At 43.4% G+C, this 27,794-nt stretch overlaps 2 protein-coding genes and 1 long non-coding RNA gene across 8 annotated transcripts in view; 1 reads left to right on the forward strand and 2 right to left on the reverse strand.

The window, feature by feature from the left end:
- The window catches only part of LOC308471407 (store-operated calcium entry regulator STIMATE-like), a 31,443-nt gene extending 29,919 nt beyond the window's left edge, over positions 1–1,524 (reverse strand). The window contains exon 1 of one of the 2 annotated variants that reach the window (XM_080995398.1): positions 1,216–1,524. In XM_080995398.1, coding sequence (XP_080851524.1) covers positions 1,216–1,429 — 214 coding nt within the window. In that variant the 5' untranslated portion in view covers positions 1,430–1,524. The remainder of the gene's footprint in view (positions 1–1,215) is intronic. The other variant, XM_080995397.1, reaches the window with a different exon arrangement.
- An 82-nt stretch (positions 1,525–1,606) lies between these two features.
- LOC308470791 overlaps positions 1,607–27,794 on the forward strand; it is a 40,648-nt gene continuing 14,460 nt past the window's right edge. For 2 of the 3 annotated variants that reach the window (XR_013982643.1, XR_013982644.1), the window contains exons 1-2: positions 1,607–2,052; positions 15,988–16,129. This is a non-coding gene — a long non-coding RNA (uncharacterized lncRNA). Of the gene's footprint in view, positions 2,053–14,985; positions 15,127–15,987; positions 16,130–27,794 lie in introns of those variants that run through there. The other variant, XR_013982645.1, reaches the window with a different exon arrangement.
- SFMBT1 (Scm like with four mbt domains 1) overlaps positions 6,720–27,794 on the reverse strand; it is an 81,003-nt gene continuing 59,928 nt past the window's right edge. For all 3 annotated transcript variants that reach the window (XM_080994179.1, XM_080994180.1, XM_080994181.1), the window contains exons 9-21: positions 24,509–24,659; positions 23,929–24,011; positions 22,732–22,858; positions 22,237–22,350; positions 21,581–21,623; positions 19,774–19,838; positions 17,950–18,089; positions 15,478–15,587; positions 14,840–15,015; positions 13,783–13,961; positions 13,399–13,644; positions 11,806–11,934; positions 6,720–11,600 (exon numbers count right to left, since the gene is read on the reverse strand). In XM_080994179.1, coding sequence (XP_080850305.1) covers positions 11,460–11,600; positions 11,806–11,934; positions 13,399–13,644; positions 13,783–13,961; positions 14,840–15,015; positions 15,478–15,587; positions 17,950–18,089; positions 19,774–19,838; positions 21,581–21,623; positions 22,237–22,350; positions 22,732–22,858; positions 23,929–24,011; positions 24,509–24,659 — 1,704 coding nt within the window. In that variant the 3' untranslated portion in view covers positions 6,720–11,459. The remainder of the gene's footprint in view (positions 11,601–11,805; positions 11,935–13,398; positions 13,645–13,782; positions 13,962–14,839; positions 15,016–15,477; positions 15,588–17,949; positions 18,090–19,773; positions 19,839–21,580; positions 21,624–22,236; positions 22,351–22,731; positions 22,859–23,928; positions 24,012–24,508; positions 24,660–27,794) is intronic.

Here is a 27,794-nt window from a genome sequence, read left to right on the forward strand (position 1 = left end):
AAAAAACACCATGATCTAGTTGGTAAACATGAGCCACTCTGTGAGATTCACAGCATTTGCAATCTCAAAACAAATTAACATGTTTCCTGCACACAGCAGCTGCAGAAGGCAGACAGCTATTGCAACCAGAAAGCCAATTCATAAGACAAGTTGCTATATTTATTCTTGCAGAATAAGCGCTAGAACACACTAGAGCTTTCATTTTTTAAACATACTTTCCCATGGATTTTAAGCAGCTAAAGTTAGAGCGACATGCTCCCCAAACTCATGCTTGATAGGCAGGAAGCTGAACATGAAAAGAAAGTGAACATGCAGCCTCAAATAAAACATAGTATCAGAAGTAATTTACTCCAAAAGGTGACAAAAGCACTTAGTAAAGAAAGCTTGAACAGCATTCATCTACAAATGTGACAAACATAAAGAATGACGACCATAATGTCAGTACAGTGGGCATGGGGTCACATCATGGGAAGGCAAATCTTGGCAAGACATAACTCCATTTTGGAGGGTCAGTGAACCGGGGATTAAGCAAACTTGTCAGGAGGAGTCATACAGCTGATACAGAGGAAGTTAAAAGGGCCCTTGAGCAGTGCGATTTTGGCAACTTAGTGAAGTGCATTTAAAGAAACCCACACCCATCTATCTACCTGGACACCAGTAAGCGCCCATGCTCCGAGGCAAATCTTTATTACAGTACTTCATATTCTAATACGGAGTTGAATCAGTGTTGAAAACACATCTGAGGATGCAAGGAGTGGGAGGCAGAAGGGGACTCCGCTACCAAGTCGGGGATGCAGCTGGAGGCAGAACAAAGCCACAGAGGCGGCGGTGGGTTTTCCTGTGCACATTGTTCGAGGGAAGCCAAGGAGGAGAAGGCGGGAGACCAGGAGCAATGGGGGTTGTAGGGGGCGGGAGGGAAGAGCACAGCTGAGCACGAGAGAGACCCGCTCAGACACCAGCACAGAAAGGAGAGCCGGTCCCGGAGAGAGAGAGAGAGAGAGAGAGAGAGAGAAGGAGAGCAAGGAAAGGGAAGGAGGGAGGGGCGCGGACGTGGGGCTGGGGCGCCCCAGGGAAGCAGGATGGAGAGGCTGCCAGGGGCCGGGTTGCGAGGCAGGGAAGGCGGCGGAGGCGGGGGTCTCTCTGTCTCTCTGGCCCCGGGGCTCCCCGGGGAGAAGGGCGCAGGCGGGCGGGGAGGAGCGCCGGCCAGGGACTCACGCATGAGGAGGCTGAAGGCCACGACCCCGAGCAGCCCCTGCAGGAAGATGCCGAAGCTGTCCATCAGGGCCCCGTTCTCGCAGCCACGATAGCCCGGCCCATCCCCGGACGGAGAGGAAGCAGCGCCGGGCCCGCCAGCAGCGCCGCCGCCCTGCGGAGAGCCCGGCCTGGGCGTGGCGAGGAAGGAGCTGTTGGGGGCCAGAGAGCCCCCCATGGCGGACTGAGCGCGCCGCGGAGCAGGTGCGCCGGCCAGAGGGAAGGAGAGGGAGGGTCGCTCGCAGGCTCCGCGGCGCTTCCTGGGGACGGGGGAGGAACCCCACGCGCCGCGTCACCGGCAGCGCGTGACGTCAGGCGCCGTGGATTGGCTGCGCCGTCAGCCTCGGGGGAGGGCGGGGCCAAGGGGGCGTCGGTGCCGCGGCCGTTGCTCTCCGTCCGTCAGGTGAGGCGGGATGCGGGTCTGGGAGGGTGTTCTCTTCGTCGTCTGAGCAGGGCTGGGCGAGCCCTCGTCCTCCTCTCCGCGCCCCGGGAGGAGTCGCCGCGGAGCTAAGGGTTCGGCCCGGTCTGTTTCTGCGCCGAGGACGGAGGCTGGGCATTCTTCCGAGGAGGAGCTTCGCTTCTGCCCGCGGGTGAAGGAGGAAGCCTTCGCCCTCCCAGCTCCTGCCGCCACAGCCCAGGCCACTGAGGAGGCGGCTTTACTTCTGAGGAGACGCGCCTGCCAGGGTCGCCCGTGGTCATTCGGCAACCCGACGCCGGCCGCTGTGGGGAATGGCAGGACCTCGAGCGGGAAACGGCTGCCACTTCCCGTCTCCCAGCCTAATGGATCTGGTGCTGTGAAAAGTAAGCGCCTGCAGGAAGCTAGCTATTGCTGTTATTGTGTGTTATAAAAAAGGCTCTAATGCTGTTTTTGGCCTGTTTAATAACCATTTAATCCACGGGCTCATTTATTATTTTATCTGTTTCGTAAGATGCATATACCGCTAGATTGTAAAAACGACCTCGAAGCGGTTTACGGGGGGGGGAGGGGGAAGGCAAAACAATAAAATCAAGAAGCAATAAATCCAGCCTTGTACCAAACCTGAGATCACCTTTTTACAGCTGCATAGGTGCAACACATGCCATTGGTTTGAGAAACAATGTCTAGGTGGGGTTTAGAAGTGGCAGCTTTCAGGATACTTTGGAGATGGGGAATTCAGTTTAGACTTTTTAAAACTTTGGCACAGGGACTTGAGCTCAAGACTTGTGTCTCAATTCTGAGCAGGTCTCAAGGCTCAAAGCTAGATACTGTACTGTGCAAATAGCACTGAGAAACACGGGTGCCTGCTAATTACTCTACGGTATTAGACTCTGAGGACTAGTTTGACGCCCCCTAATGGTGAAAACTATCCTCACAGCACAGGACCCTTACTGTTACCGTTTTGTACTTGCTTCAAAGTTACGGATTTTTTAATCTCGTATTTAGGATGCAATCCTAATCCTACCTACCTACCTGGGGGTAAACTCCTACAGAACTCAGTCATTTTCTTGAGTAGAAATGGTTAAGATTGCAGAAAGACATTCCAATTTTTGGTGACTTGTGTACTCCAGTTTTATATGACACATTTAGTAATAAATGGATGCCAGCAAAAATATATTTATGCCAGGAGTCAAGTATACTTAGAATGGGTCGAATTTCTTTTGATAGAGGGTATGTCACAAAACTCGTTTGTGTCTCGTGTCTGTAACAAACTGTTTTCTCATGATGATTTATAGCTGTAATTGTGAACAGGGATATTTATTAACATCACACTGATCTCAGTACTGTATGTAATAAAATATCTGCTGTATTGATTTGTAAAATGAAGGCTTATCAATACCTGAGAGCAAATATTTATCTTGTTGCATACTAGAAGATAAACTTCTACGAGGCCATTGGATATCAACCCATGTGACATGTCTGAGCCATGACTGATTATTTTTCTCTACCCAATAAGGAAATAAAATGTTTTAAATGTATAATGAGAATGGTTTGAGTGCACAATCAATACATTCAGTTGCATGTGCTTTCAGGCTGGAGAATGTGGACTGAAGAGTTTTTTTATTTCATTGTTTTCAACTAAAGAATGCGTAATTGTATGCAGCACAATATTTACTTGTGAGTTTGTACTGAGCTATTTTTCTTTTTTTTTTTTGCGGGACACGGGTGGCGCTGTGGGTAAAACCTCAGCGCCTAGGACTTGCCGATCGCATGGTCGGCGGTTCGAATCCCCGCGGCGGGGTGCGCTCCCGTCGTTCGGTCCCAGCGCCTGCCAACCTAGCAGTTCGAAAGCACCCCCGGGTGCAAGTAGATAAATAGGGACCGCTTACCAGCGGGAAGGTAAATGGCGTTCCGTGTGCTGCGCTGGCTCGCCAGATGCAGCTTGTCACGCTGGCCACGTGACCCGGAAGTGTCTGCGGACAGCGCTGGCTCCCGGCCTATAGAGTGAGATGAGCGCACAACCCGAGTCTGGCAAGACTGGCCCGTACGGGCAGGGGTACCTTTACCTTTACTTTTTATTTTTCTGCTTTAGGCTGCAATCCTATATTCATTTACCCCCAGGTGAAGTCCTGCTGAACTCAAACTAGGTTTACTTCTGTGTAGATTTGTATAGGATTGTAATGTAAATGGCAGAACTGTAACACTACATGTCAACCTATGCTTAAAACATGCAAGGTTCTACAACTCTTTTTAAAAGACTTTACTGTACATGTAATTGACATTGAGAATTAGACTTGTCTTCAGGGATACCGTAGTAACACTCTTGAGCAAAGAACAGTTTTATATTATTACATTTTTATGTTTCTTGTAGCTCAAATGCAGGACAAGAGTTTAATTCTAGCAGGAGGCAATCTAACATTTTAAATTCCAAATCTTGAAGTTGTCTTCCATGTATATTTGAATTACAAAGTTTCCTCTGGTGCTGGAACGAATCCTGAACCACATATAACACAATAATTATTAAGATAATTATTAAGATTAGGGTGTGCATCAAATATTTGCTTTGAGTACTACTTTGGTAAGAGAATTGATGTAGCTCGGCAACTTTTGAGGATACTTATTTTGACTTGTGTCCAAAGCAGAACTTCCCCTATGGAAAAATCTGAAGTTTCATATGTCTTCCCATTGACTTATCCTCCCTCCCCCCCACCCCCGGAGAGGATGTCGGTCACATTTTAAATATACAGTGGTACCTCTGGTTACGTATTTAATTCGTTCTGGAGGTCTGTTCTTAACCTGAAACTATTCTCAACCTGAAGCACCACTTTAGCTAATGGGGCCTCCTGCTGCCGCCGCCGCATGAATTCTGTTCTCATCCTGAAGCAAAGTTCTTAACCCGAGGTACTGTTTCTGGGTTAGCGGAGTCTGTAACCTGAGGCATATGTAACCCGAGGTACCACTGTATAGGCGGCTTTGTGTATGCAAGGGAATCCATTCAAGTTTGGGTGGAAAGAATTTGCTCACCACATTCTGGAGTGGGGGGTATTTATGGAAATAGTTTACACTGTAGAGATGCCTGTAATTTAAATAACCTGTATCAGATGGATAGGTACATAGGTTAGGGAAATAAATTTAATGAAAAACTATTTTCTGTCAATTTGACAGCAAAGTGAGCTGTCTGTCAGTCAGAAAAACTAGACTCCTGCCTGACTTTCTTATATGAAGTGGCCAGGGGAGAAATGTATAGATTTTCCAAGGCACACTGTGTGTCTCCAACACAATCATAAAGCTTCAGGAAGAATAAGATCGCTTCAGTATGGTGTGCTTCTGAGAGCATCTAGTCAGACAAGCCCCTTCTCTTTTCCTAGCAGCTCACTTATGAGATTTATCAGAACCAGATTTATCAAACCTAATTAAAATAGCAGGTTTCATCTTGAGCTTTCATCACCTTACACTAGCAGTTCTCAGCATGCAATACTGTTGGGAGGGCGATAAGGTGATTGCTGGTAATTATTTTTACATATTTAAACATTAATGCAATAAACATTTTCTTATTTCTAAGATCACTACAAAGTATGGAGTTTGGCCGGAGGAAAAATTGCTTGTAGGTTAATTCTATCTATGCATGCCTGTTCAGAAATAAGATTCATCTATTGTGTTCAACAGATAAAAGTGTCTAAGAGAACAATCTTAGTTTTGCAGGCCAGAATACAAATTGATTCATTATATGCCAGCAACACTACCTAATTTGGTTCTGGTGTTACTTTAATCAACTCTTCTCTAGGAACCACCAGGAAAAGAAAAATCAAGTAAGGAGGTTCTGAAATCTACTTCAATATCCCTTTACAAACCGAAGTGGACATGGGAAAGGTTTTTTCTAGAAAGGGGGTCCGAATATAGATGCAACTTAAGATTTCCAACCATGATTCACTTTGTTTAAACTGAAAATATATATGTCTCTGTATTTGTTTTGATAAACCAATAAAACAGTAAAAAAAACACTATTGGTATATTGCCTCCACTGACAGAGCCTATATGCTGTTGAACACATGAGAGTTACTACTGGACTCAGTTCCTGTTCATTTCTTAACTGAGGCACTGGATTGGCCATGTGGACAACAGAATATTAGACAAGAAAAGCTTTTGGTCTATCCAGCAGCATTCTTACCAGCAAATTTTTCTAGGGAAAACTGTTTGCAAAAGTTCTTTCCCAAGAGGGTCACAGGCAAATAAGCCCAGCACTAAGAGCATATGATAATGTTTCTTGAACCATAATTGTAAGACACTTGGAAATTCATCTTTGTGCCTATGAACCCTCAAGTGCTTGTTTATGTATTAGTAATGTAATCCAGTTTCCCCTCAATGACACATGTAACATGGAATTCTGAGCACTCAAGCAATACTCAGCTTATTGACACAAAAGTAGACCAGCAGCAATTTAAGTATTTTTTTAAAATTTACTTACAATCACTTTAAACGGTCATGAAGTACCACAAAATTATGTACATTCATTTACAGAAAAAAAAAACAAGCAAAATAATCCATTTAAAATATTTTAACCCTTTAACTGATACATCTATCCAGTAAAGGAGGATCTTCAATAGGCATATTTTATGTGCATATTTCTCCATTTTTGAATTTTACCCTCAGTTCACACATATAATTTATATATATTAAATCAAAGAAAAACACAGCAAGCAGGAGGAACAACACAATATACATCTTTAATTTTTTTTTTTTAAAGAAAGAACAAAGCAGGGAAAGTGCATGTTCAATGATTTATTACAACAAAACAGATCTACGTATATGCTGGCAGTACCTGCCCTAGAAGGCTCTTTCAAGAGATTTCTGATTGTCTATAAACACTAACAGAACTGGTTCAGAGGTCAATGGAAAAATCTGTGTGCAGTCCTGTATGAGAGTAGACTGGGTGATTAGGTAACAGCAGCAGAAGCTGACAAACATGAAGTCTCTGTGATATACAGATAGTACTTAAGGTTTCTTAGGAGTTGCAGTTAAAGGAGTAAGTTCTTCACAGATTTTTTTAAAAAAATCACTTCAATTCATTACTTGAAGTTCCAAAGTTCTGGTAAATCCAGTTTCCACACTCCTGAAGTTTAAGACAACAAGTCGGTGGAACATTGCATTTCATTCTAGAGTCTGGAGGAAGTAATGTGCTGCATTCCATGGTTCAATCTTGATTTTATTCTTTTAAGTAATTTAATCTGGTCAGCAGCAGTGCAATAATTAGGTTGAACTTCTAACAAGCAAGTAGCTAATATAAATAACTGCTGTACTTCTAGTGTCTCCAATTTTGATCCTTTTCAAAAAGGAATTCACACTAGCAAGGTTCACTACAGATCTCATCAGCTACTAATCCAGCCTGCAGTGGGTAGGGCTGGGCGGAAGGAGACTTCCTTTCTTTCTGCGGAAAAAAATGGGCAGACACACCTATAATGGTAGCATCTGCTTGGAGCATCTTTTTTTCTATTATTCTATTACTTCCCCTTTCAGCACATCATACCCCAATTCTGCAGCATTCCTAGTACATTTTCAATGGGGCTCCTCTGGAGAGAAGAGGGGTGGGAAAGTTACTCCCACCTACCCGCTTTTGGGTTTGGATCTATGGTTTATATAATGGATTATATAACGAGCTTTTAAAATTGCATGCTCAAACCCCATTCTAGCCTCATGGTTAAAAGGCTACCTTTGACAACAAAGTTCATATATGAATGATTTAGGGAAAGTTAATACCAGCGTGAGTTCTCAGCACACAGTCAAATTTACACTCATGAGGTTTTCAGGCAAGTCCCTTTGTGCTTAGCAAATCTTGCTATTTCAGATACTACTTTCACAGTAGACAAAATCTTAGACAAAACTGAAAATCACAACAAAAGCCTTATTTAAAACATTGTTTTACTTTTGGCAACACTCTGGTATGGTATGAATTCATAAAGCTTCACAATGTGTGCAGAAAGAAAGCGGCTGATGTAAAGATGTGCACTGCCTAGGTAATCTGGCATGCAAAATTCTCCAACAAGACAAACTTTTGAGCTGATTAGGCTTTGGCTAGTAATACGTAAAAAGTATCTGCAAATCAGACAAAAAGTGTGTGCTCATTTCACTAAAGGGTAGAGTCATCCAATGAGAACAGAGGAGGGGGGAGAGAAGGGTCTCTGGCAGCAGCACTGCCAGATGCCAAGCCCTGCTGGTCTCACTAGAATCAGATGCTTCAGGACCATACTGCATCCAAGGGGTGTGTTGGGAGAACAGGAGAACCTTGGATCCTGATCCATCCTGTTTCCCCCTGATGCTGAAGCACGAATGGTAGAGGGGCAAAGATGCCAGTCCTACCTGTGGCAGCTGGTAGAGAGGTTCCGAATGCTGACTTCCTTCTTAGCCTGTAGATAGGGAGGACTGCAAAATCCTTTGCTCCTGGTATTGTACCCTAATTGACACACTGCTATAGATTTAGTATTCAACTTATTCTACCTTACTGTAAAGCATTCGTGGCTAACCTCTGGGTCCAGGTGTCTCACTAGCTCCATCAAAGCAATTTTATGGCAGTGGCAGAAAAAAGGGAAACATTTACAAATTAGACACATTGATGGAATGGCTGTAGAGGTTTGTGAGTTTGCCCTTTGTGCTTGCATGCAGATTTGTGCAAGACAGCATGGGGTGGCCACACCCAGCATGGGCATGCTAGCTAGATCAAGGGTAGCTAAAAACCCACCTCTGGTTAGTCCTTTCAGAGATGGGTTTGTGAAAGGACTAACAATGTTTCCATTATCTTAATAGGATTGGCAGTTGCATGGCAGGTACATAAATTTTAAAGCACTGTCATTCCCCACCCCAACCCCTGTCTCTTTCAGAGTCTGGAATAAGCCCTTCATGGCACACGCTTCCCACCTCCTTTCAAGTTTCTAGCATTATAGAAGTGGTAGCTATGCCAAGTAAAATTAGACCAGAACTTTATCAACTACCTCACGTTTTATTAAATAGCTGTGCCAGTTAACAGGATGCAACTTAGAACCTATGAGTGTAAACCAAAATTATGTACTGAATTTCTTTTGACAATAGCTTTATAAGCTGCTGTTTCCCACCCCCAAAAGCCAATCAAGTGGAAAACCTATGTTGTTTAATAAGAGTACCTATAAATTTATTTTCATGTAGTCATTGTATAGCAACTAGCCCCCAGAGATCTAACAATTATGTTTATCTTTTCTCACTCTCTGCTTTGGGCACATGTACTTTATCCTAGTGAGAATGTCATTAGCATAGTTAAAATGCACAATGTTATCTAACTTTTCAGACTCTCTCCCACTCTACTACAGTAGCACAAGAAGCTTTTGAAGTTTTAACAGCATTAAGTCAGATAAGCTTCCAATTGAACTGATTTGGGCAGTAAATGGAAAGAAATGTAGGGTTTGTAGATGAGGTTACATTTCCCTGAAGCTGGAAAATATTCCAGGGCTACTTAGGGGATGAATGCTTTGCAGACGGCTTCAAATTCAGCCCACAAGATACGCTTGAATTGCTTCAAGAAATGAAGTGTACAACTACTCATGTGTTGCATAGAAATGACTTAAAGTAACAAACAATGGAAAGCATCTCTCTTTCTGACAGCCCCTAAATGGATCCCACTGGGATCAAACTCCTAAAGTAGGGCAGAAATATTAGCTTATAAATATATCACAGATAGCCAGCACCTACTCCATTGGCTTTAGAAACGTAAGTTGGCTTATTTACAGCAATGCATGGAGTATGAAAGTTTTACTTTAAAAACTCTGAAAATCTCAAGACATACAAGTTTTGTACATATGCCATTCTTATGATTTTTATCCCCCCCCCAGAAGGTACCCAATAGTTACCTTTTTAATAAAGCAAAAGATGCACTGAAGCTGGATAATGAAAAAACCTGGATCCACCCCACCCGCCCAATGCCAGAGAGAGGCATTCAAACCAACACATACAAGTGCATTTCTCATAAATAAATGGACCAGTTGAATAGCACTCATTTCAATATATAAATGTAATTGCAAACTTGGTCCATATGCTCATTTACACAGCATTTAATGTACTAAACCTACTTTGGTTGAAACCTGAAGTATGAAAGCTCTGAGTAATCATTCACTGCATCCATACTCTTATCTAGGGTCTCATAAAGCTAGGAAGGTTATTCGTTTCTTTTAAGACACCATACAACCCTCTTCCTAAACAGCACTCATATATATCCTGGAACGTGACTCTGCAGGAAGACAATGTTTCAAACTGTGAAGATCAAAAAGATCCAGTGACATGGATATACTTCAAATTTAATAGACACATATAATGGGTGCAGAAGCCCATTTTGTGCATGGCTGGATCCCAACGAAGCTGGATTCACTCTGCAGAAATCAAAACCTGTAATTGTTCAGCAATGTGCACCAACAGTTAGTTGTTGCAGTTGTGGGAAGTTGCTGTATAGATAAGCATTAGCGAGCACATTATTAAGTTGACCATAGTTGAATTGCCTCTACATAAACCCACAAAGTTATATAGAGAACTATGGACCCCATTTCTTAAGGTGTACACACAGTACAGGCTGCATGAACTGTCCAACAAAAAGGACATCACAAATCATTTCTGTTATATACTTAAGATAGAAGAGGGAAGACGACATTTCACCCATGCATTTACAAAACAACTACAATTTTCTGGAGAAACCCTTTAAACATTGGAGAATTGATAGGAGCTCAACATTTCTGTCCGTTCTTCCTCTACAGATGCAAGGTCAATTTCCAAAAACAAATGGGAATACGAGAAGACTTAATCCCAATCTCATACCATGCAATATTCTAGTAAATATTTTCAAAAAGAGAAATGATACTAAAGTGTCAATATTTCTGTGCAGCTTTCAGTAAAAAATAAAAAATAATAAAAAATTCGGTTGCAGCTTATCTGTAAAGCAGAGCCATATGTTAACATTCAAACCTCCTGTTCTACAGTTCCCAAAACTTGTCCTCTCTGTGCCTCGACCAGCAGCATGGCAGGCAGAAATTCTGTCAGGCACAAACTTCAGCACCCCCCCTCCATGACAAACAGCTCTAACTTCTTTAATCTGTGACTTTCAGATAACTTTTGGAGGACCAGGACCTCTGTCAGGTGAAAAAATGTTGGCATTCCTATTTTGACTGCAGAAAAGCACATGTTGCATAGCCATATATGACCTTCCCCGAAAAATGTAATTCCCTCATAGCTTTTTTTTTTCAGGCTGCAGAGGTAGAAAGCAAGTTCCAAACTAAAAATCACAAACAAAAAACATCTGGCTGCACTTCAGTTTTCAAGCTTTTGGCCACACCACTTATCTTGGCAATCAGCGATATTAATGTTTAAAAAATTATGTTTAAGACAAAGAAAATGAAGTAGTTCTGCAAATGGCAAGGAAATTTCCATCAATCGGCATTCCCTTCCATGTGCTGCCAAGTCTGTCCATTTCAGACCAGAACTACAGGAAATTTTTCTCCCCTTAGAGGAGAGATTACAACCACCTTTATTCATCAAAAAAGTCCTGATGTACAGAACAAGCGACTACTACATTCTTAAGCCAATAGACAGCTGTGAAAATAGCTGGGATTGCATTAATGTTTTGCTCCAAGTATTTTTTCCCCTCCCCTCAAAGTGCAAGACTGCAAATGCCAGTTTATAAGCCGTTTCCGTCTGACCTTCCTTGCCTCACCCTGTTCAAGGAAGAGTAGGATGCTGCAGTTGTGCTTTAAAAATTCATTTTCCAATTTATCACCCTCTCCCTTTAGTTAGCAAACTGTTGGTAGAAGGCAAATTTAACCCTTTCAATGTGATGGCAAAGTTTAATGGCTGGGCCAAGTTTCAAGTCCATACACTCCTGAACAGTGGGAAGAGTTAGCAGGAGAAGCGCCTGTCCATCTATTTCCTGTTGAGAGACAGAGAGAGAACAGGGTTCAGAACTGATGAAAAAAATGCCATTAAGATGCATTAAATGGTCTGATTGAAAGCTAACAAATCAAATGGGATTACATCCCTCGACAACTATTTGCAATGCTAGAAAGTTATTGAGACAAAGACTAGAGATTTCATGTGCTCAGTTAACAATTGCCAACAGTAAAACAATAGAATACCTGATCCAGAAATATTCTAGCTAATGGGGCACAGTCTGTAGATTTGAGGAACCGCACAACATCAGCTACACTCCACTCCAGAGGGTTGCTGTCCAGCTGCAGCTTTTCTCCAACGTCTATCTTTATTTCCTATCCCACAAGTCCCAAAACAAAGCAAAAATATTACATTTGCCCTGCTCAAGCATATTTACTCTTTTCGTATATTCCCACCAATTCCACCCGAGTTATCTCCTGAAAAGAGCCACAGATCATGACATTTTGGATTCTCGGTGTTAGGGATTTTGTGTGTGTGCTGATCAAATTTAATTCATAAGGTGTGAACCATGTACTCATGAACAGAATCCACAAACCACCCCCTCTCTCTGCCCCACCCCCAAGTTGTGTATTCTTGAGACTGTAGCAAAAAAATGTTGACAGGGCAGCACTTGGAGGGGAAACCCCCAAATCCCAGCAACTAGATGAGATCTATACATGGAGCTTCTAACAAGAACAGGTGGAATGTGTATACAGTCATACCTCAGAAGTCGAACGCCTTGTGACTCGAATGTTTTGGCTCCCGAATGCCGCAAACCTGTAAGTATATGTTCCAGTTTGCAAATGATCTTTGGAACCTGAACATCTGATGCGGCTTCCGATTTGCTGCAGGAGTGCCTTGGTTTCCAAACGTTTTGGAAGTCAAACAGAGTTCCAGAACAGATTCCGTTCAACTTCCAAGGTACGACTGTATATTTTTATATAATGGTGATGATGATAATAATTTATTACCCCACCCATCTGGCTGGATTTCCTCACCCTAATCACTGCAGTGTTGCTGTTGTGGTGAGTTAGGTATGCAACATGTTGCAATAAGTGCAAATTATATGCAAGTTTATATGTTGAATTATACAATAGGTTAAATTGTGCATATGCATTTAACACAACTGATTGTTGCTAATTCAGTAGAGAGTTCATGCTCTGGATGCATGATATACCAGGAAGCAGGTTTTGAGTCTTCCCTAGTGTCCTGGGAGGGAAATTTCTACTGAGAGGGGGTAAACCTGCCATCCCTGCACTCTCCCAATCTATATTCTGGAACTGTTATTTAAATAACAAGTATCAGAAATGTATATAATTAGAATGCAGGGAAATGGATTATTTTGCTTCTAAAGAAAACCTCAAAACTACTCTTAATAATCCTTCCTTAACAGGGTCTGTTTCTTCTTTGCTAGGTCACAAGTCAGTACAAATATTTCCTCACCTGCTTATTGGAGCAATTATTTTGCCCCTTTTGATTTTAGTACTAGGTAGACCTGACAAATATGAGCATTTATTTCCATTTAATAACAAACGGGGGGGAAAGGCCTCAGCCTTCAAGGCTCATCATTAGATGGCTTAATGACCTTGGGTTGCATCCAGCTAAACCATTGTGCACATGGAAAGACTTCTGTGAGCCCAACCTTCCCTTCCTCTCCTCCCCCTGTGCACACCCCATATCTGCTCTGGGGATTCCCAGAGATTTAGTTAGAGACAACCCCCGATGAACAAAATCTCTCTTTCTGAATGCTAGATACTCGCTGCTAAGGTATTCTATTTTAAAAAAATTCCAAAACCTACCTTTGGTGAAGGAGGCTTATTTTCATCATCTGAGAAAGAAAAGGCGCGTAGTTTCCTTTTCCGTTTGTCCCGGTCCTGAGCTCCAAAATGGGATCGCTCGCTCTGTGTGGGGGAGGATGACCGCGATTTCTTTTCTGACACTTCAGACTCTTCAAGCAGTTCCTCCTGGTGCTCAGAGGTGCTGTCTTCCGTAAGGGACTCTTCATCTATGTCATCCTGATCATCATCCTCTTCACCCCCACTGCCCTGAAATGGTATGGAAAGGAGATGGGGAGACTCAGAGGTAGACAGTGAAGACTGTGTGTAGCAAAATACCAAAACACCCATTTATCTAATATCTATGGAACACAGAGTGCATTAAATAAATTGTATGCGTTATCATACCTGGGGTGAACCAGCAGGTGTGTTATCTACAGAGGTAGAAGAGCGTTTCTTCTTATGAACAAAGAAGTTTTTCCGTTTCTTTCTTTTCCTGCTTGCCTTCTTCATGCTTGTCTCTGTGTTGCTGTGGATACCTGGTGGACGGCCAATCCTTTTGTTTCTTCGCTTCCCATAATAATGGGCTATGAGAAATTAATAGAAAAAGGATTCTGACTGTGAAATGTCAGGATGATTCATCTTTTGCTAGCCCTACATGTATCAACAGTGCCTCTAAAATCTCCTTTTATCATCATGTTTTATTTATGATATTTATGCACCACCAACAGGGGATAAATGATGTCCATCTATATGACCTATTGTTGCTGTTTGATACCTATGGATATGTGCCTTAGAAGAAAGATGACATATTCTGCGGTACATATATTAAACTTGTACTGGCTACTGGAATCTAGTAACCCAACAAACAGCACAGTGATTCAAAGGGTTGGAGTGGCAACAATTTTGCACATCAAACTGCTCTACAACCATCAAGAGTCCAGTTTCTCAACATGTTAAGTGGTGACCAACCTGCAAATGAATCCCGCCTGACACACACACAAAAATATATCAGCATTGCTTCCCATGGGGCAATCAACAGCTTCCCAGAGGGTAGTTTAGATTTAATTTCAAATCCCATATGGCTCCTCCAAATGAAGATAGAAAGGTCAGGAAAGGTGATGTATCACTCACATAATAGGTAGGTTTGTCCTGAGATCAATAGGAACCCCAGTACAATCACAGGTTGGGTTTACTAATACAGCCCGAGTTTTCTGCACTGCTAAACTAACTGTAGAAGGACTCAATGGGCACTTTTCGACCAAGGGCAAGATTAAATGTTGATGATATGGTCACAGTACAGTGGTGCTTTGAGCATATATAAACTAAGATAAGAATGATCAGCAGCTTTAAGGAAACTTCATTTACTTGAAGTTGTGCTTTGCAGCCACTGACCTACACTGTAGAATAGCGCAGTAGTGAATCAGAAAATTCCCTTGTAGGGCCAACCACCGCAATTACTCACTGTATTTGGTTTTTGTCAGAACAGAGCAGTTCTCTGAACACTTGTCTAGCACCATTTGGGGGCCAAAGAGATTTGGACAACATTCAAGTTTGATACAGGTCTGCCTGCAGAACTCTGCGACTCGATCAGCTGTTCTTACAACTTCCACTGTGGCACGGTAGCTCTTTCCTTTATACCTGAAGCAAGGAGGAAAACAACAACAACAATGTGTGATTTGATCGTCATTTTTACAAAGACAATATTCTGGATGCCATGGAATTTCTTATGTTTACAGAAAACATTTTAGGGTGAGGAAATGTTGTGCATCACCATTCTCAAACTAAGACACACTCCTACTGTACTGGTTATGGTGTCTGAACCAAATGCTGCTATAGGAGCATCTCAAACACCAAAGGGTCCTAGAACATGGCTGCATGCATTCCACCAGGGAGAAAAGACAAACTTCCTCCTTTACAGAGCAGTGGTCACATTCATTAGAGTCATGACAGCCAGGTAAGGGTGTTTGGGAACGCAGGGCAGCAACTGCAGGCAAGCTCAGGGGGTTAGCATTACAAAGGCTGAGAAATCCTTCCTTGGCAATGTCTAATTTGGCCTAAGAGCAAAGGACCAACACACACTACAGAACAGAGTCCATTTACTTTGCTTTCAGGGTCTCTCCATATCCATGCCATGCAGCTTCCTCATCCAGCTGTATTTCTCTAAGGACACGGCTAGGTTTATAGGCAGCATTGATCAGCAAAGAAAGAACCTGAAAATGGAAATGAGGAGAGAGTGTTATGAAAGCAGTAGGCAAGTAAATTTCTTTTAATATGTTAATATGACTTAGTAGATTAGTTCTATTCATCTGAGTTAGCAACTTGAGAGACTGAGCATTAAACTAAAATGTATCAGCATAATATGTTTAGAAAGGACAGTACCTGTGAACCAAAAACAGACAACAAGTAAGGATTTATCTGACTGCCTAGGATTCCCAATTCAATGTTCAGTATAGCCTAACTGTCTTTCCACATTTCCCTCAATGTTGTTCAGGGTAAAGTACTGTTATCTAGCAAATGTTGCTACTTTATTTTATAAAAGTATGCCAAAAATATGGAGAATACTCCCCCCCCCCAACTTCATTTCTGAGATTATTCATTTTCTCCCTCCAGCTCCCTGTCAAGAAATAGGATTCTTAAGGAAGGATAGATGGAGAATGGCAGAAGAGACACCACTAACGTACCAAACAAAGGGAGAATGGAATAAGATTTCACAGCATTCCATTCAGGAGGGAATATTTACTACAGAAAGGAGGTAAAGAGGAGTGCTAGGAAGGTTTATCACAATGGCTAAACAAAGTGGAACAATGAGCTAAAAAGCAGGCACTGGAGGAAACAAAAATGCCAGTATCAGGTTTAACACGTTTATGGGGTGGTCTCTTTTGAAATAAATGCCCAAGGATACATTAAAAATGAGCCAGATTTTGATCAAATACAAGAGGTTTGATAACGAGCTTTGAGCCAACTTGCTTTCAAAGTAAATATTTATCCTTGCATTCAAATATCTGGGAAAAAATGCTGAGTGATAATTGCCCTATTCAATTTATTCCGAGAAGTAAGACAGCCATGTAAGAAACACACATAAATTTAATGAGCAAATAACCCAGAATACTGAACCACCCTTATTAAAAAAACTCATACAAAAAGGATTTTGCATTGCTAGACCATGGATACTGCACAGTATCTGACAAAGCTGCCGCTATGAAGAATAACCCATGGCGTTTAACATGCAGCAGAGACCCCCCGAGGCAACTCCTGTAATCTAGAATGTTCTCAAAGGACTATAGATTTGTCACAACAGATCAAATGACTGACTCATCAACTCTAATATTCTGTCGTGGACAGTTTCTACTGCTGCTTAGTGACAGGTGTATATTCTCTTCTCCATAATGCCACTTAGGCATTTCTGTAATACAACAAAAAATACAGAGCTCTACAGATATCTAATTTGCCCTAAAGCCTTTTCATTTGTCACTGGATGTCCATTCTTGCCTTTCCACTTCAAAAATGCACTCAAGGCAGGGAACATAATACATTAAAAACAAATAGCTTAAAAAAAGTAAAACACAATGAATTAGACCGGGGTAGTCAACCTTTTTATACCTACCGCCCACTAATGCATCTTTCTTGATGGTCAAATTTCCTTACCGTCCACCAGTGCTCGATGGAAGGAGGATTCCGCTTGTGCCGTAGAACCCCCTACCACCCACCTAGAATCCTGAAACGCCCACTAGTGAGTGGTAGGGACCAGGTTGACAACCCCTGAATTAGACTGTGAAGAACCATGAGTAAAAAACAAACTCTACACCCTACAAGAATGGCTTATATTTCTGTTGTTCTATCAGGTACTGCCTTACAATCGGAAGGAGAAGTTAGTATGTATCTGTCCTTTTGCAGAGGTTTATACCATTATGAGTTTCACCTGTCTTGCTAATGTGAATGGGCCCCTTACAAAAGAACAATAGCGTTCTTTGATAGCTGAAAATATCAGAGTGCCGTCCTCCAGCTAGCTGGAAGGGGCAGAAACTTGTTTGCAGCCAGTTTTTTATGGTGAGTATGGGCTTCTCCTTGCAGAACTGGACTGTTGATTCACCAGAATATACCGTCATGTCCCATGGGTTCCAGATTACCTTAGACAAAACTGTGCTTTCCAAACTTACCAGGAAGCCTCTGGCATACTATGCAACAACACAAGCTGATCACACCACCATCCCTATGACACAGAAGAAACCATCTTGCTACTCTATAGCTGAATTTGTTTCATGAAATGCAGATTGAGAAATCTGGTTCAGACAAGCCTTCCCCACAGGATGGGTCATTATTTCATGTTTTAGTGATTGAGAATTATGAGAATTATGCTGTGCGACTTAATGCTGCCAAACCCACCAATATCTTGATTATGATTTCAACTTTCCAACCTAATACATTATTTTATAGGCCTACACTTTTCCATACTTACATTGAATGCTGCATTAATGTATTCCTAGTCTACAATGATACAAAGGGTGTGCTTTGACAGAGAAAGGGAATAAATTGTGCCACAAGTATATAGCCATGTTTTCCAGATGTCCTTACCTCTTTAAGAACAAGGACACAGTTTCCTGGTCCCACAGACTGTGGCAGTTCTGCAATTCTACCTTTGTTAAGATATGGCCCTGAGAAGCAGCGATGATTAAAGTAGATCTTTGGACAGCAGTATTTACCATTGGTTACAACTAGAAAAAATAAGAATAATAATCAGAACACTTGTGCAAACATGTGCTCTAAATACAGTGGAACCTTGGTTCCCAGACGGCTTAGTTGCCGAACAAATTGGCTCCCAAACTCCGCAAACCTGGAAGTGTTCTGGTTTACAAACCTTTTTCGGAAGCCGAACGTCTGATGTGGCTTCTGCTTGAGTGCAGGAGTGCAGGAAGCTCCTGCAGCCAATCAGAAGCCATACCTTGGTTTTCAAATGGTTTCAGGAGTCGAATGGACTCCCGGAATGGATTACATTTGAGAACCAAGGTACCACTGTACTAGCATTTAGAAAGCATTTAAGCTATAGAAATTAAACCAATAAATACAGGGCCCCATCCAACACTGCAGCTCCTCTGGTGCAACACACTTCCATGCATGCAACTGCTCTCCCGCTCCTGTCCCCTCTGATCTCTGTGTGCCTGTAAAATCAACTCAGGGGAGGGGGCTTGAGGGACCCTCTGTGTAGATGTTTTCTGGAAAAGCCTGGGCAGAGGAGAGGGAAAGAGAAGTCCCAATGCACCAGTGGAACTACACAAAACTCTGGATACAATCCAGAGTTTCACATACATGCACATTTATTTTTGATAGCCTCCTGCAACTCACCCAAAGCTGGACCTGAGGGATGAGGGAATTTGCCCAAAATTCAGGGAACTCATTTGCACAAGGGCCTTTCCGCTAGCACAAAACCCCTTTGAACAGCACACACAGGTTTGGAGCTAAATCACAAAAAACTGGGCCAGAATCAGCTATGTCACAGTGTCACAAAGCCCAATCAAACAGAAAGCAAGGGCTTGTGGCCACTGCCAATACCTGATTTTCTGGGCTCCTCCCTGCCCCAACTCTGTTCTAGTTTATCCCATTCTGCAGTGTGACTGGGGTGCCCTCAGAGGACCCCTTTGAGAAGCTGCTGGGGGAGCAGAGAGAGGGAAAGTCAACTTCTGCCATCCTGTTATGCAGACTTTTTTTTGGATACAATTTATTATGTGTTAACACTGAAGCAAAGTTTATGGTTATTTGCTTTAGCATGCAAAATAAGTTAGCATCCTCCGTGATGCAAGATAGTTAAAGATATCAATATACCAATAGTCATTTCATTCCAGCTATGCTTGGACTAAGAGCCGCTTTCTCTTAAAGCCCTAATTCCAGGGGTTTATAATTGGCACATATAGAGATTGTATTGTATTGACATAACATCTCTCCATTTAAAAACCAATTAAATCCCAGAATGAGCAGCAGCCACTTCTGCAAAGCTGACATTAGGTACTACCTCAAACACATATTTTGCTGCATTGCAAGTCATGCAGTAAGATTTTAGAGAATATTAACTGATTTGTTCAGCAGCAGATGCACTTATTCAACATTCATCCATTCAACAGTTTAACAAATGATTAGATTTCACCATCTGGCACATAGGGAATTCTATTGTCAAATGGCCTTTTGTCTATAGTTGCCTGAGTTCCCTGCAAAGCAGAACATGGAAACTCACTGCAGAACGGATAAAAGTTCAAAGGAAAAGTAGGAAGTGTTTGTGAGGAAGAGCCTCACCACAGCAGGATAGGTCTAGAAAGCTAAGCCCGTGCGGGAAACATGACATGTACACAACACGGCGTTTAGCCTCATTCTCCAACTACTACACACACAAAGACACTTCTTTCTTACCGGTATCAGCGGAGTTCAGTTCCTGGCTCTTTAGTCCCTCATGGACAGTTCTTGAGGATAATATTCTGACCAAGGGAGAGAGAGAGAGAGAGAGAGAGAGAGAGAGAGAGAGAGAGAGAGATGGCATTATTCAGTATTTGGGCTCTTGAGCTCCTCATCCAGTTTGGGCTTTTGTTTTTGTTTCTACAGTAGAAGGGACTTGTGCCTCAAGCAAAGGTTTCATATTCATTGTCTCCCTTCCCCCGCTTCTCTCCTCTTGCCCCCTCTGGAATTGCCATTCCCTCATTCCCTCCTTAGTGCCCAAGCCCTATTATAATTAAATCAAAGCACACACAATTGGAAAAAATAAAATATTCTTCCCCTGCCCAGCCCTGCATCCAGTTTCCCTCTTTCTATTTTAGACTGTAAACCTCCCAGGGGAGGTCATAGCTGTTCTTTATAAAGCAGTATACACATAGGTGGCATAACAAATGACAACTACTACAACATGGAACCCGCCAAGTGTGTTAAAGAACAGGAGTTTTTAAACTAATGTATTAACTGTGTGTAAAATGGGTGGGGATTCTCAGGCCTTTGATCCTCAGGATTTTCTATAACCCATGACTCCTCCTAGGCACCCTCATCACAGACCCTGCTGCACAAGCTCTGCTGGTTGGAATGTATCCTTGAACTGGAATAGTGCCCCTTTCTTGCCCAGATAGAGAGATAAATGTGCAGAGACCTCTGATTTTTGTGTGGCTGTACAAAAATAAGAGTCACATTCATGGCCTTAAGGTTGCCCACTAGGGAATGTGGCCCCCAGGCTGCTGAAAAAGGTCCCCCAACTCTATAAAACCAAGAGGGTGGCCAGAGATGTAAGCACTGCTAAAGAACAGCAGCAACATGTCAGGTGAAATAATGCCAAGTGAAAAGGGAGCAATATCCCTCCTACTCTGTCCAACATGTTTCATGTGTGTGAGAAAAATGCCCCAGAAGATGGAAAGCAAAGCTGGCAATGGCTTCCAAGAACTGGAGGACAGAGAACTTGCTTAAGGGACTACCCCAGAGTGTGATTGTGCTATAGACTCTATAGCATAACATTTATAGCATCTGCTGTGTCTATAGTATAGATCAGGTGTTGTTAACCTGGTCCCTACCACCCACTAGTGGGTGTTTCAGGATTCTAGGTAGGGGGTTCTACAGCACAAGCTGAATCCTCCTTCCATCGAGCACTGGTGAGTGGTATGGAAATTTCACCATCAAGAAAGATGCATTAGTGGGTGGTGGGTATAAAAAGGTTGACTGCCCCTGGTATAGATATTAACATCTCAATCCAACTATTATATGACAGGAAGATCCACTCATGGCAGGCCACTTCCACAGAACCGTTGTGTATCAAGCAAAGTATGGAATTATTTCTTCTAACAGCGTCCATCTGCTATTGCCATCCAAATGAAGATTTGTGAGGCTAACCACCTACGTGACTCATGGAACATTTGGGGACCTAAAGTGAAAAAGAATTAAGTAACAACCTTTCAAGCAGCACTTATGAAAGGGACGTGAGGGTGAATTAAAAAAAGTAATACCCAAAGCTGTCCTAACTAATGGAAAAGTGCACACCTCCAATATGACCTGAGAACAGTTCAGAAAGATGCAGCTGATTTAGAAGAAAAGTAGTTATGGTATATCCAGAGAGTATCATAGCATGACAGAGCCACAAACATGCATAATATTTCCAACTACTAAGTAAGTGAGCTCTAGTTAACTGCATTCAAGCTTCTCAAAAAACAGTCCATTGCTAGCAATGTGAAATAAGTTCAATGCTTACGGTTTCTCTGGTTGGACCACTGCAATTTTCTTTTCCTTGTTCACTGTAAGCCAAGGTGAAAGTCAATGAATAACCAGTGTATCATTAAAAAAGTTTTCCAATGATAACACACACTTTTTATTTTATAATCTTCTGTAAGCAGAATTTCAACATTTACATAGTCAGGCTTCAGATAATAGTCATGTTTCATCACTGCCTGGGGAATTGAGACCCAACTTTCTTGTGAAACATGAAGAGATGAGCAAAGAACCAAACACGGGAAAATCCCTGAACTTTCAAGTGCAAACACACAGGCTTTTCAGTTTCCTAAGCTTACAAACAGGCATTTCTCCAATTTGAAGGGTGCTCTGAATCTACATGCAAGGGCCTGCACACTGCCCATCTACTGCTGCTCCAAGTATCCCCAAAAGGTTGCCTTGCTACTAAGCTCTAGTGAGTTCTAGATTCTCAAAGTATTAATTAAAAATGTCTTAAAACCTTCCACAGTCCTTCCTCTCTAGGGACTTGCTCTCGTGCTGTTTGATAGAGCTACGGAACGATTGTTTTACCATTGTTATGTAAGAAATGCATATATACCATAGTACTCTGAAATAAAACAATCAATTCTGCAATACATTCCACTCCATCTTGTAGTATAGTAATTGTATTAGTCATACCTACTGCCCTGCGAGGAGGTCTAAGCTGATATCCATTTGTTTCACACCAGCCTACTGGAAATATATTCATAGATTCCACACTCACTATGCATTCAGGGACTGGCATTTTAGAACCTGTTAAGAGACAAATGGAACACATAGCCCAAATCAATGGTTGTTGCAACTGGACTCGCAACAGAACAGAACACAACACTTGCTATAATATATATCTGTGTACCTGCACATTTGAATCAGACATAAGTAGCATGGCAGGCCCTCCAAAAAGGAATCTGTCAGGAAACAAGCCTTTGATTGTTTCCTATAAGGGTTTTATCATGAGTTGCAAAAAAATAAAACAAAACCATGGGCTGGAACAGCTGTTTTCAGAGCCATTTTTAGGAGTAAGACTGCGTTCTGGTAAGGATTTATAATGTTCAGATAAGGCAGTGACATTAACATGCTACATGGGGAAGGCGAACAAAATTCAAAATATCTACCTTTCAAAATATAACTTACTTTCCAGCTGTAGCCAGAGATAGGAATCCTTCACCTTTGTAACAGTAGCTACACAAATTTCTTCAGGGTCTTGTGAGTTTACTGCCTCAAGTTTCATGTTCTCCTTAAAGCCATGGTCAGAAGTCAGCTAAAAAAGAAGGAAAAAGAAGGAAAAAACACTTAGGTGGAACATGCAATTTTAAGGGCACCCAATTCATATACCAAACAGGAAAAACATTCAGAACAAATTAAACACAGACCATTGAAGGGAATCACCAGGGATTTAAATGGTAAGTTCAAAACAATAATCAGCAAGCGGCTTCTTGTAGATTACTAAGGGAATTTCAACCTGGCATTCAAAAAAAGTATTAAAAGAAGAAAAAATAATTGAATTTACAGTAGAACATGCAAGAGACTCTGCTTCAAGCCCACATCTTGTTATACTCAAGATCAAAATTAAACTGCAATAGTGGAGATAAGCATACACAAAATAAAAAGCCTACTTCCTGTACAAAGGATAAATCAATTCTCACAAAGAGCCAACAAGGTGGTAAACTTGTGTCTGGGCTGTGCCACTTCAAACTAAAGTGGGAACCTACATGGTTTACTCTTCCATGCCTTGAGGGAGAATCCAAAAGGCTGCATGAAATGTTCCATGCATGCACCAGGCTTCCCCCTCCCATCAGCGTCCCTTACCAAAAAATTGCTCCGACAGGCTGATGACTCTCTAGAACAGAACAAAATACCACATGGCTTGAAGGGCTTGCTGTCAGAAAGCAAAATTCACTTACCCTCCCCACCAAAGTGCTTCCCATGTGTGCAGTAAGAAAAGCAGTAAGAATCCCAGAACCTCAAAGATTAGATTTCAGGGAGAAGGATACTAGTTGAGCCATCTCCCCGATATTCTAGGGGCTGAATTCAGCCCACCTCCCAGAAACATTTCATCAGGTGAACCCTCACCTACACATCAAACACTTCATATCCTGTTTGTGGCCTAAGATGCATAATGCCATTGTTCGACTTCCAAGCCTTGAGATACCATCAATTCTTGCAGAATAAGTTGAATATTAAACATCTCTTTAGACTATTTTGGGACGCTTTGCCCTCAAAACACCAGTACTTTAATTCTTTTTTCCACTATGTGGTGTGGTTAACAAGCTTTACAAACTAAGTAAAATATTCACCGTTGAATAAACACATTATATTGTGAATGCTTACCGAGGGAAAACAGCTTTGGGGAGCAGCCTCTGCTCCACACTGCTTGAGATAATCTGCCCAGTCAAAGTCTTGCCCAGGATAACCTATGAATGAGCAAACAAATGACTCTTATTTATTAATGCATGTTTATCTTATCCTTCCTACAAAGAGGTCGGCGTAGTAGCCATGATCCTCTCCTCCATTTTATCCTCACAGCCACCCTCTTAGGTAAGTTAAACTGAGAGACAGCCTGCCAAAAGAGCATCATAGTTGTGTGGGATTTATGCCAGGATCTCTCTACTCCTTGTTCAACATTTGTCTATCCCATACTGGCTTAAGTAAGTTTGAGAATGATATGAGTAGTTCCTGAGGACACACAAATGCCTTCACATTCTCAAGCTAGGCTTTTCACACTACTTGAAAAGCCTAGGCCCAATGTCTTTCCCACACCACTTTTATAGTCATTTTAAGAAATCTTGCTGTTAAATTGTCCCAGTCTCTGCAATACGCGGAATAGAAGTGTTTTCAGAGATAAAAGTATAACGCTTCCAGTTCAACTGCTCGTATGAGAGCAGGCAAATAGACGGCATAGGCTACACACCTGGTGGAGGGCTGAGATGCAAGCCATTTTTTAGACTCCATTGCACAGGGAAAATACCAGGACTGTTGACATGACAGATGTAAGACCGGCTTGTGGTATATTCTGGTCGCAAATCATCTATTTCTACCAAAAAGTATTTATCATTAAACACCTGCAAAAAGACAAAGGAATGACTTTGAAACAAAGTTCACTTTACTAACATATAAAACTTTCTGAGTCACTGTCCTACTGCTAATAGTGGGTTGTATCAAATGTTAGTCTTATTAAGAGCAGACACATTGAAATGAATGACCATGACTAAGGTTCATTAATTAATTTCAGCGGGTCAACTCTGAGGAGGACCTAGTTGGATACAATTCTTTGTTATTTATTGGCTGGGATACAGAGCCGTGTTCAATGTGCCCAAGGACTGAGCATGCCCAATGGGGAGTTACCTAGTTTTCTTTGAACAGCCTGCCCGCCCACATGAAATACTACACACTACTTTTGAAAGTCACGTCAATTTCAAAAGTATAATCTGTCATGAGGAATGGGAGAAATACAACCCTGAAAAGCTCTTTGAGCATGCGGAACCTCATGCTTGTAAAGTACCGCAAACATGATCAGAAGCTTGAAGCGTTTTAAAAGGAGGATATAGTGAAGTGGGAACACGCTCAGGTCAAACATTCCACATTTATATAGGAAGAAGCAAGACAAAAAGGGCAAGAGGAGATCTTAGGCTTCTCAAGAAATAAAGTCAGAAAAATCAAGAATTTGAACTGGATTATGTATGGAAAGAGGGACCCGGGTGGCGCTGTGGGTAAAAGCCTCAGCACCTAGGACTTGCCGATCGAAAGGTCGGCGGTTCGAATCCCCGCGGCGGGGTGCGCTCCCGTTGCTCGGTCCCAGCGCCTGCCAACCTAGCAGTTCGAAAGCACCCCCGGGTGCAAGTAGGGACCGCTTACTAGCGGGAAGGTAAACGGCGTTCCGTGTGCTGCGCTGGCTCGCCAGATGCAGTTTGTCACGCTGGCCACATGACCCGGAAGTGTCTGCGGACAGCGCTGGCTCCCGGCCTCTAGAGTGAGATGAGCGCACAACCCTAGAGTCTGTCAAGACTGGCCCGTACGGGCAGGGGTACCTTTACCTTTACCTTATGTATGGAAAAGTCAAATCACTAAGACACCAAGAAAGTTTAATAAACAGAAATTAACACCGTTTTATAGAAATAGAATAAATAAATAAATAAAAATGGGCTGATTAAAACAAGGAATTCCCCCTGCTCTAGCCATATAAAGTAAAATTAAGAAGGTGGAAAAGTACACTTGTTCCTATAATTCCAAGGACTCATCCCATGACAAGGATGACTCATATGAACTGTAATTAAACAAGATAAACACAATAATGAGCTGCTGAAGTTGATTAGATTGTGGGCAGCAGAGGGACTGTGTTAAATGTGTAGTTGATTAGAAGGTGAAGAAAAATGTACCTAGACAGGAATGGGACTGTGAAAATGCCATCTGAATTTCTCAAACAGATAAGCTATTTTATGTGAAAATTCTGATGAGCCATCTTAGAAGGAATAAGATATAGAAACGTAAAGCATGTAAGATAAAGGGAATGTTGGGTAGACAGAAAAAGAAAGGTTGATACTGTTGACAGAACTTATAGCTGCTCTGACAGTTTACTGCTGAGAAAATGACAAGAATTGTGCATCTATTCTAGACATTGTCATGACACCTAGACTTGTAAGAGTTCTCTCCTGTGTGAGTGTCTGAGGGCCCTGCTCCTTCCTGCCACTCACCACCTGGCCTGGGGCGGGGCCTGGGGCCTCATAAGGACTGCTGCGTTCTGCTGCCCAGGAGGACTCTCCTGTGTGAGTGTCTGAGGGCCCTGCTCCTTCCTGCCACTCACCATCTGGCCCGGGGCGGGGCCTGAGGCCTCATAAGGACTGCTGCGTTCTGCTGCCCAGGAGGACTCTCCTGTGTGAGTGTCTGAGGGCCCTGCTCCTTCCTGCCACTCACCATCTGGCCCGGGGCGGGGCCTGAGGCCTCACAAGGACTGCTGCGCTCTGCTGCCCAGGAGGACTCTCCTGTGTGAGTGTCTGAGGGCCCTGCTCCTTCCTGCCACTCACCACCTGGCCCAGGGCGGGGCCTGAAGGACTCACAGGGACTGCTGCGCTCTGCTGCCCAGGAGGACTCTCCTGTGTGGGTGTCTGAGGGCCCTGCTCCTTCCTGCTACTCACCATCTGGCCCGGGGCGGGGCCTGAAGGACTCACAGGGACTGCTGCGTTCTGCTGCCCAGGAGGACTCTCCTGTGTGAGTGTCTGAGGGCCCTGCTCCTTCCTGCCACTCACCACCTGGCCCAGGGCGGGGCCTGAAGGACTCACAGGGACTGCTGCGCTCTGCTGCCCAGGAGGACTCTCCTGTGTGGGTGTCTGAGGGCCCTGCTCCTTCCTGCTACTCACCATCTGGCCCGGGGCGGGGCCTGAAGGACTCACAGGGACTGCTGCGTTCTGCTGCCCAGGAGGACTCTCCTGTGTGAGTGTCTGAGGGCCCTGCTCCTTCCTGCCACTCACCATCTGGCCCGGGGCGGGGCCTGAGGCCTCATAAGGACTGCTGCGCTCTGCTGCCCAGGAGGACTCTCCTGTGTGAGTGTCTGAGGGCCCTGCTCCTTCCTGCCACTCACCATCTGGCCCGGGGCGGGGCCTGAGGCCTCACAAGGACTGCTGCGCTCTGCTGCCCAGGAGGACTCTCCTGTGTGAGTGTCTGAGGGCCCTGCTCCTTCCTGCCACTCACCACCTGGCCCAGGGCGGGGCCTGAAGGACTCACAGGGACTGCTGCGCTCTGCTGCCCAGGAGGACTCTCCTGTGTGGGTGTCTGAGGGCCCTGCTCCTTCCTGCTACTCACCATCTGGCCCGGGGCGGGGCCTGAAGGACTCACAGGGACTGCTGCGTTCTGCTGCCCAGGAGGACTCTCCTGTGTGAGTGTCTGAGGGCCCTGCTCCTTCCTGCCACTCACCATCTGGCCCGGGGCGGGGCCTGAGGCCTCATAAGGACTGCTGCGCTCTGCTGCCCAGGAGGACTCTCCTGTGTGAGTGTCTGAGGGCCCTGCTCCTTCCTGCCACTCACCATCTGGCCCGGGGCGGGGCCTGAGGCCTCACAAGGACTGCTGCGCTCTGCTGCCCAGGAGGACTCTCCTGTGTGAGTGTCTGAGGGCCCTGCTCCTTCCTGCCACTCACCACCTGGCCCAGGGCGGGGCCTGAAGGACTCACAGGGACTGCTGCGCTCTGCTGCCCAGGAGGACTCTCC

The sequence above is a fragment of the Podarcis pityusensis genome (genome assembly GCF_964106645.2).
Source record: "Podarcis pityusensis genome assembly, chromosome: 2".
NCBI classification, from domain to species: Eukaryota; Metazoa; Chordata; class Lepidosauria; order Squamata; family Lacertidae; genus Podarcis; species Podarcis pityusensis.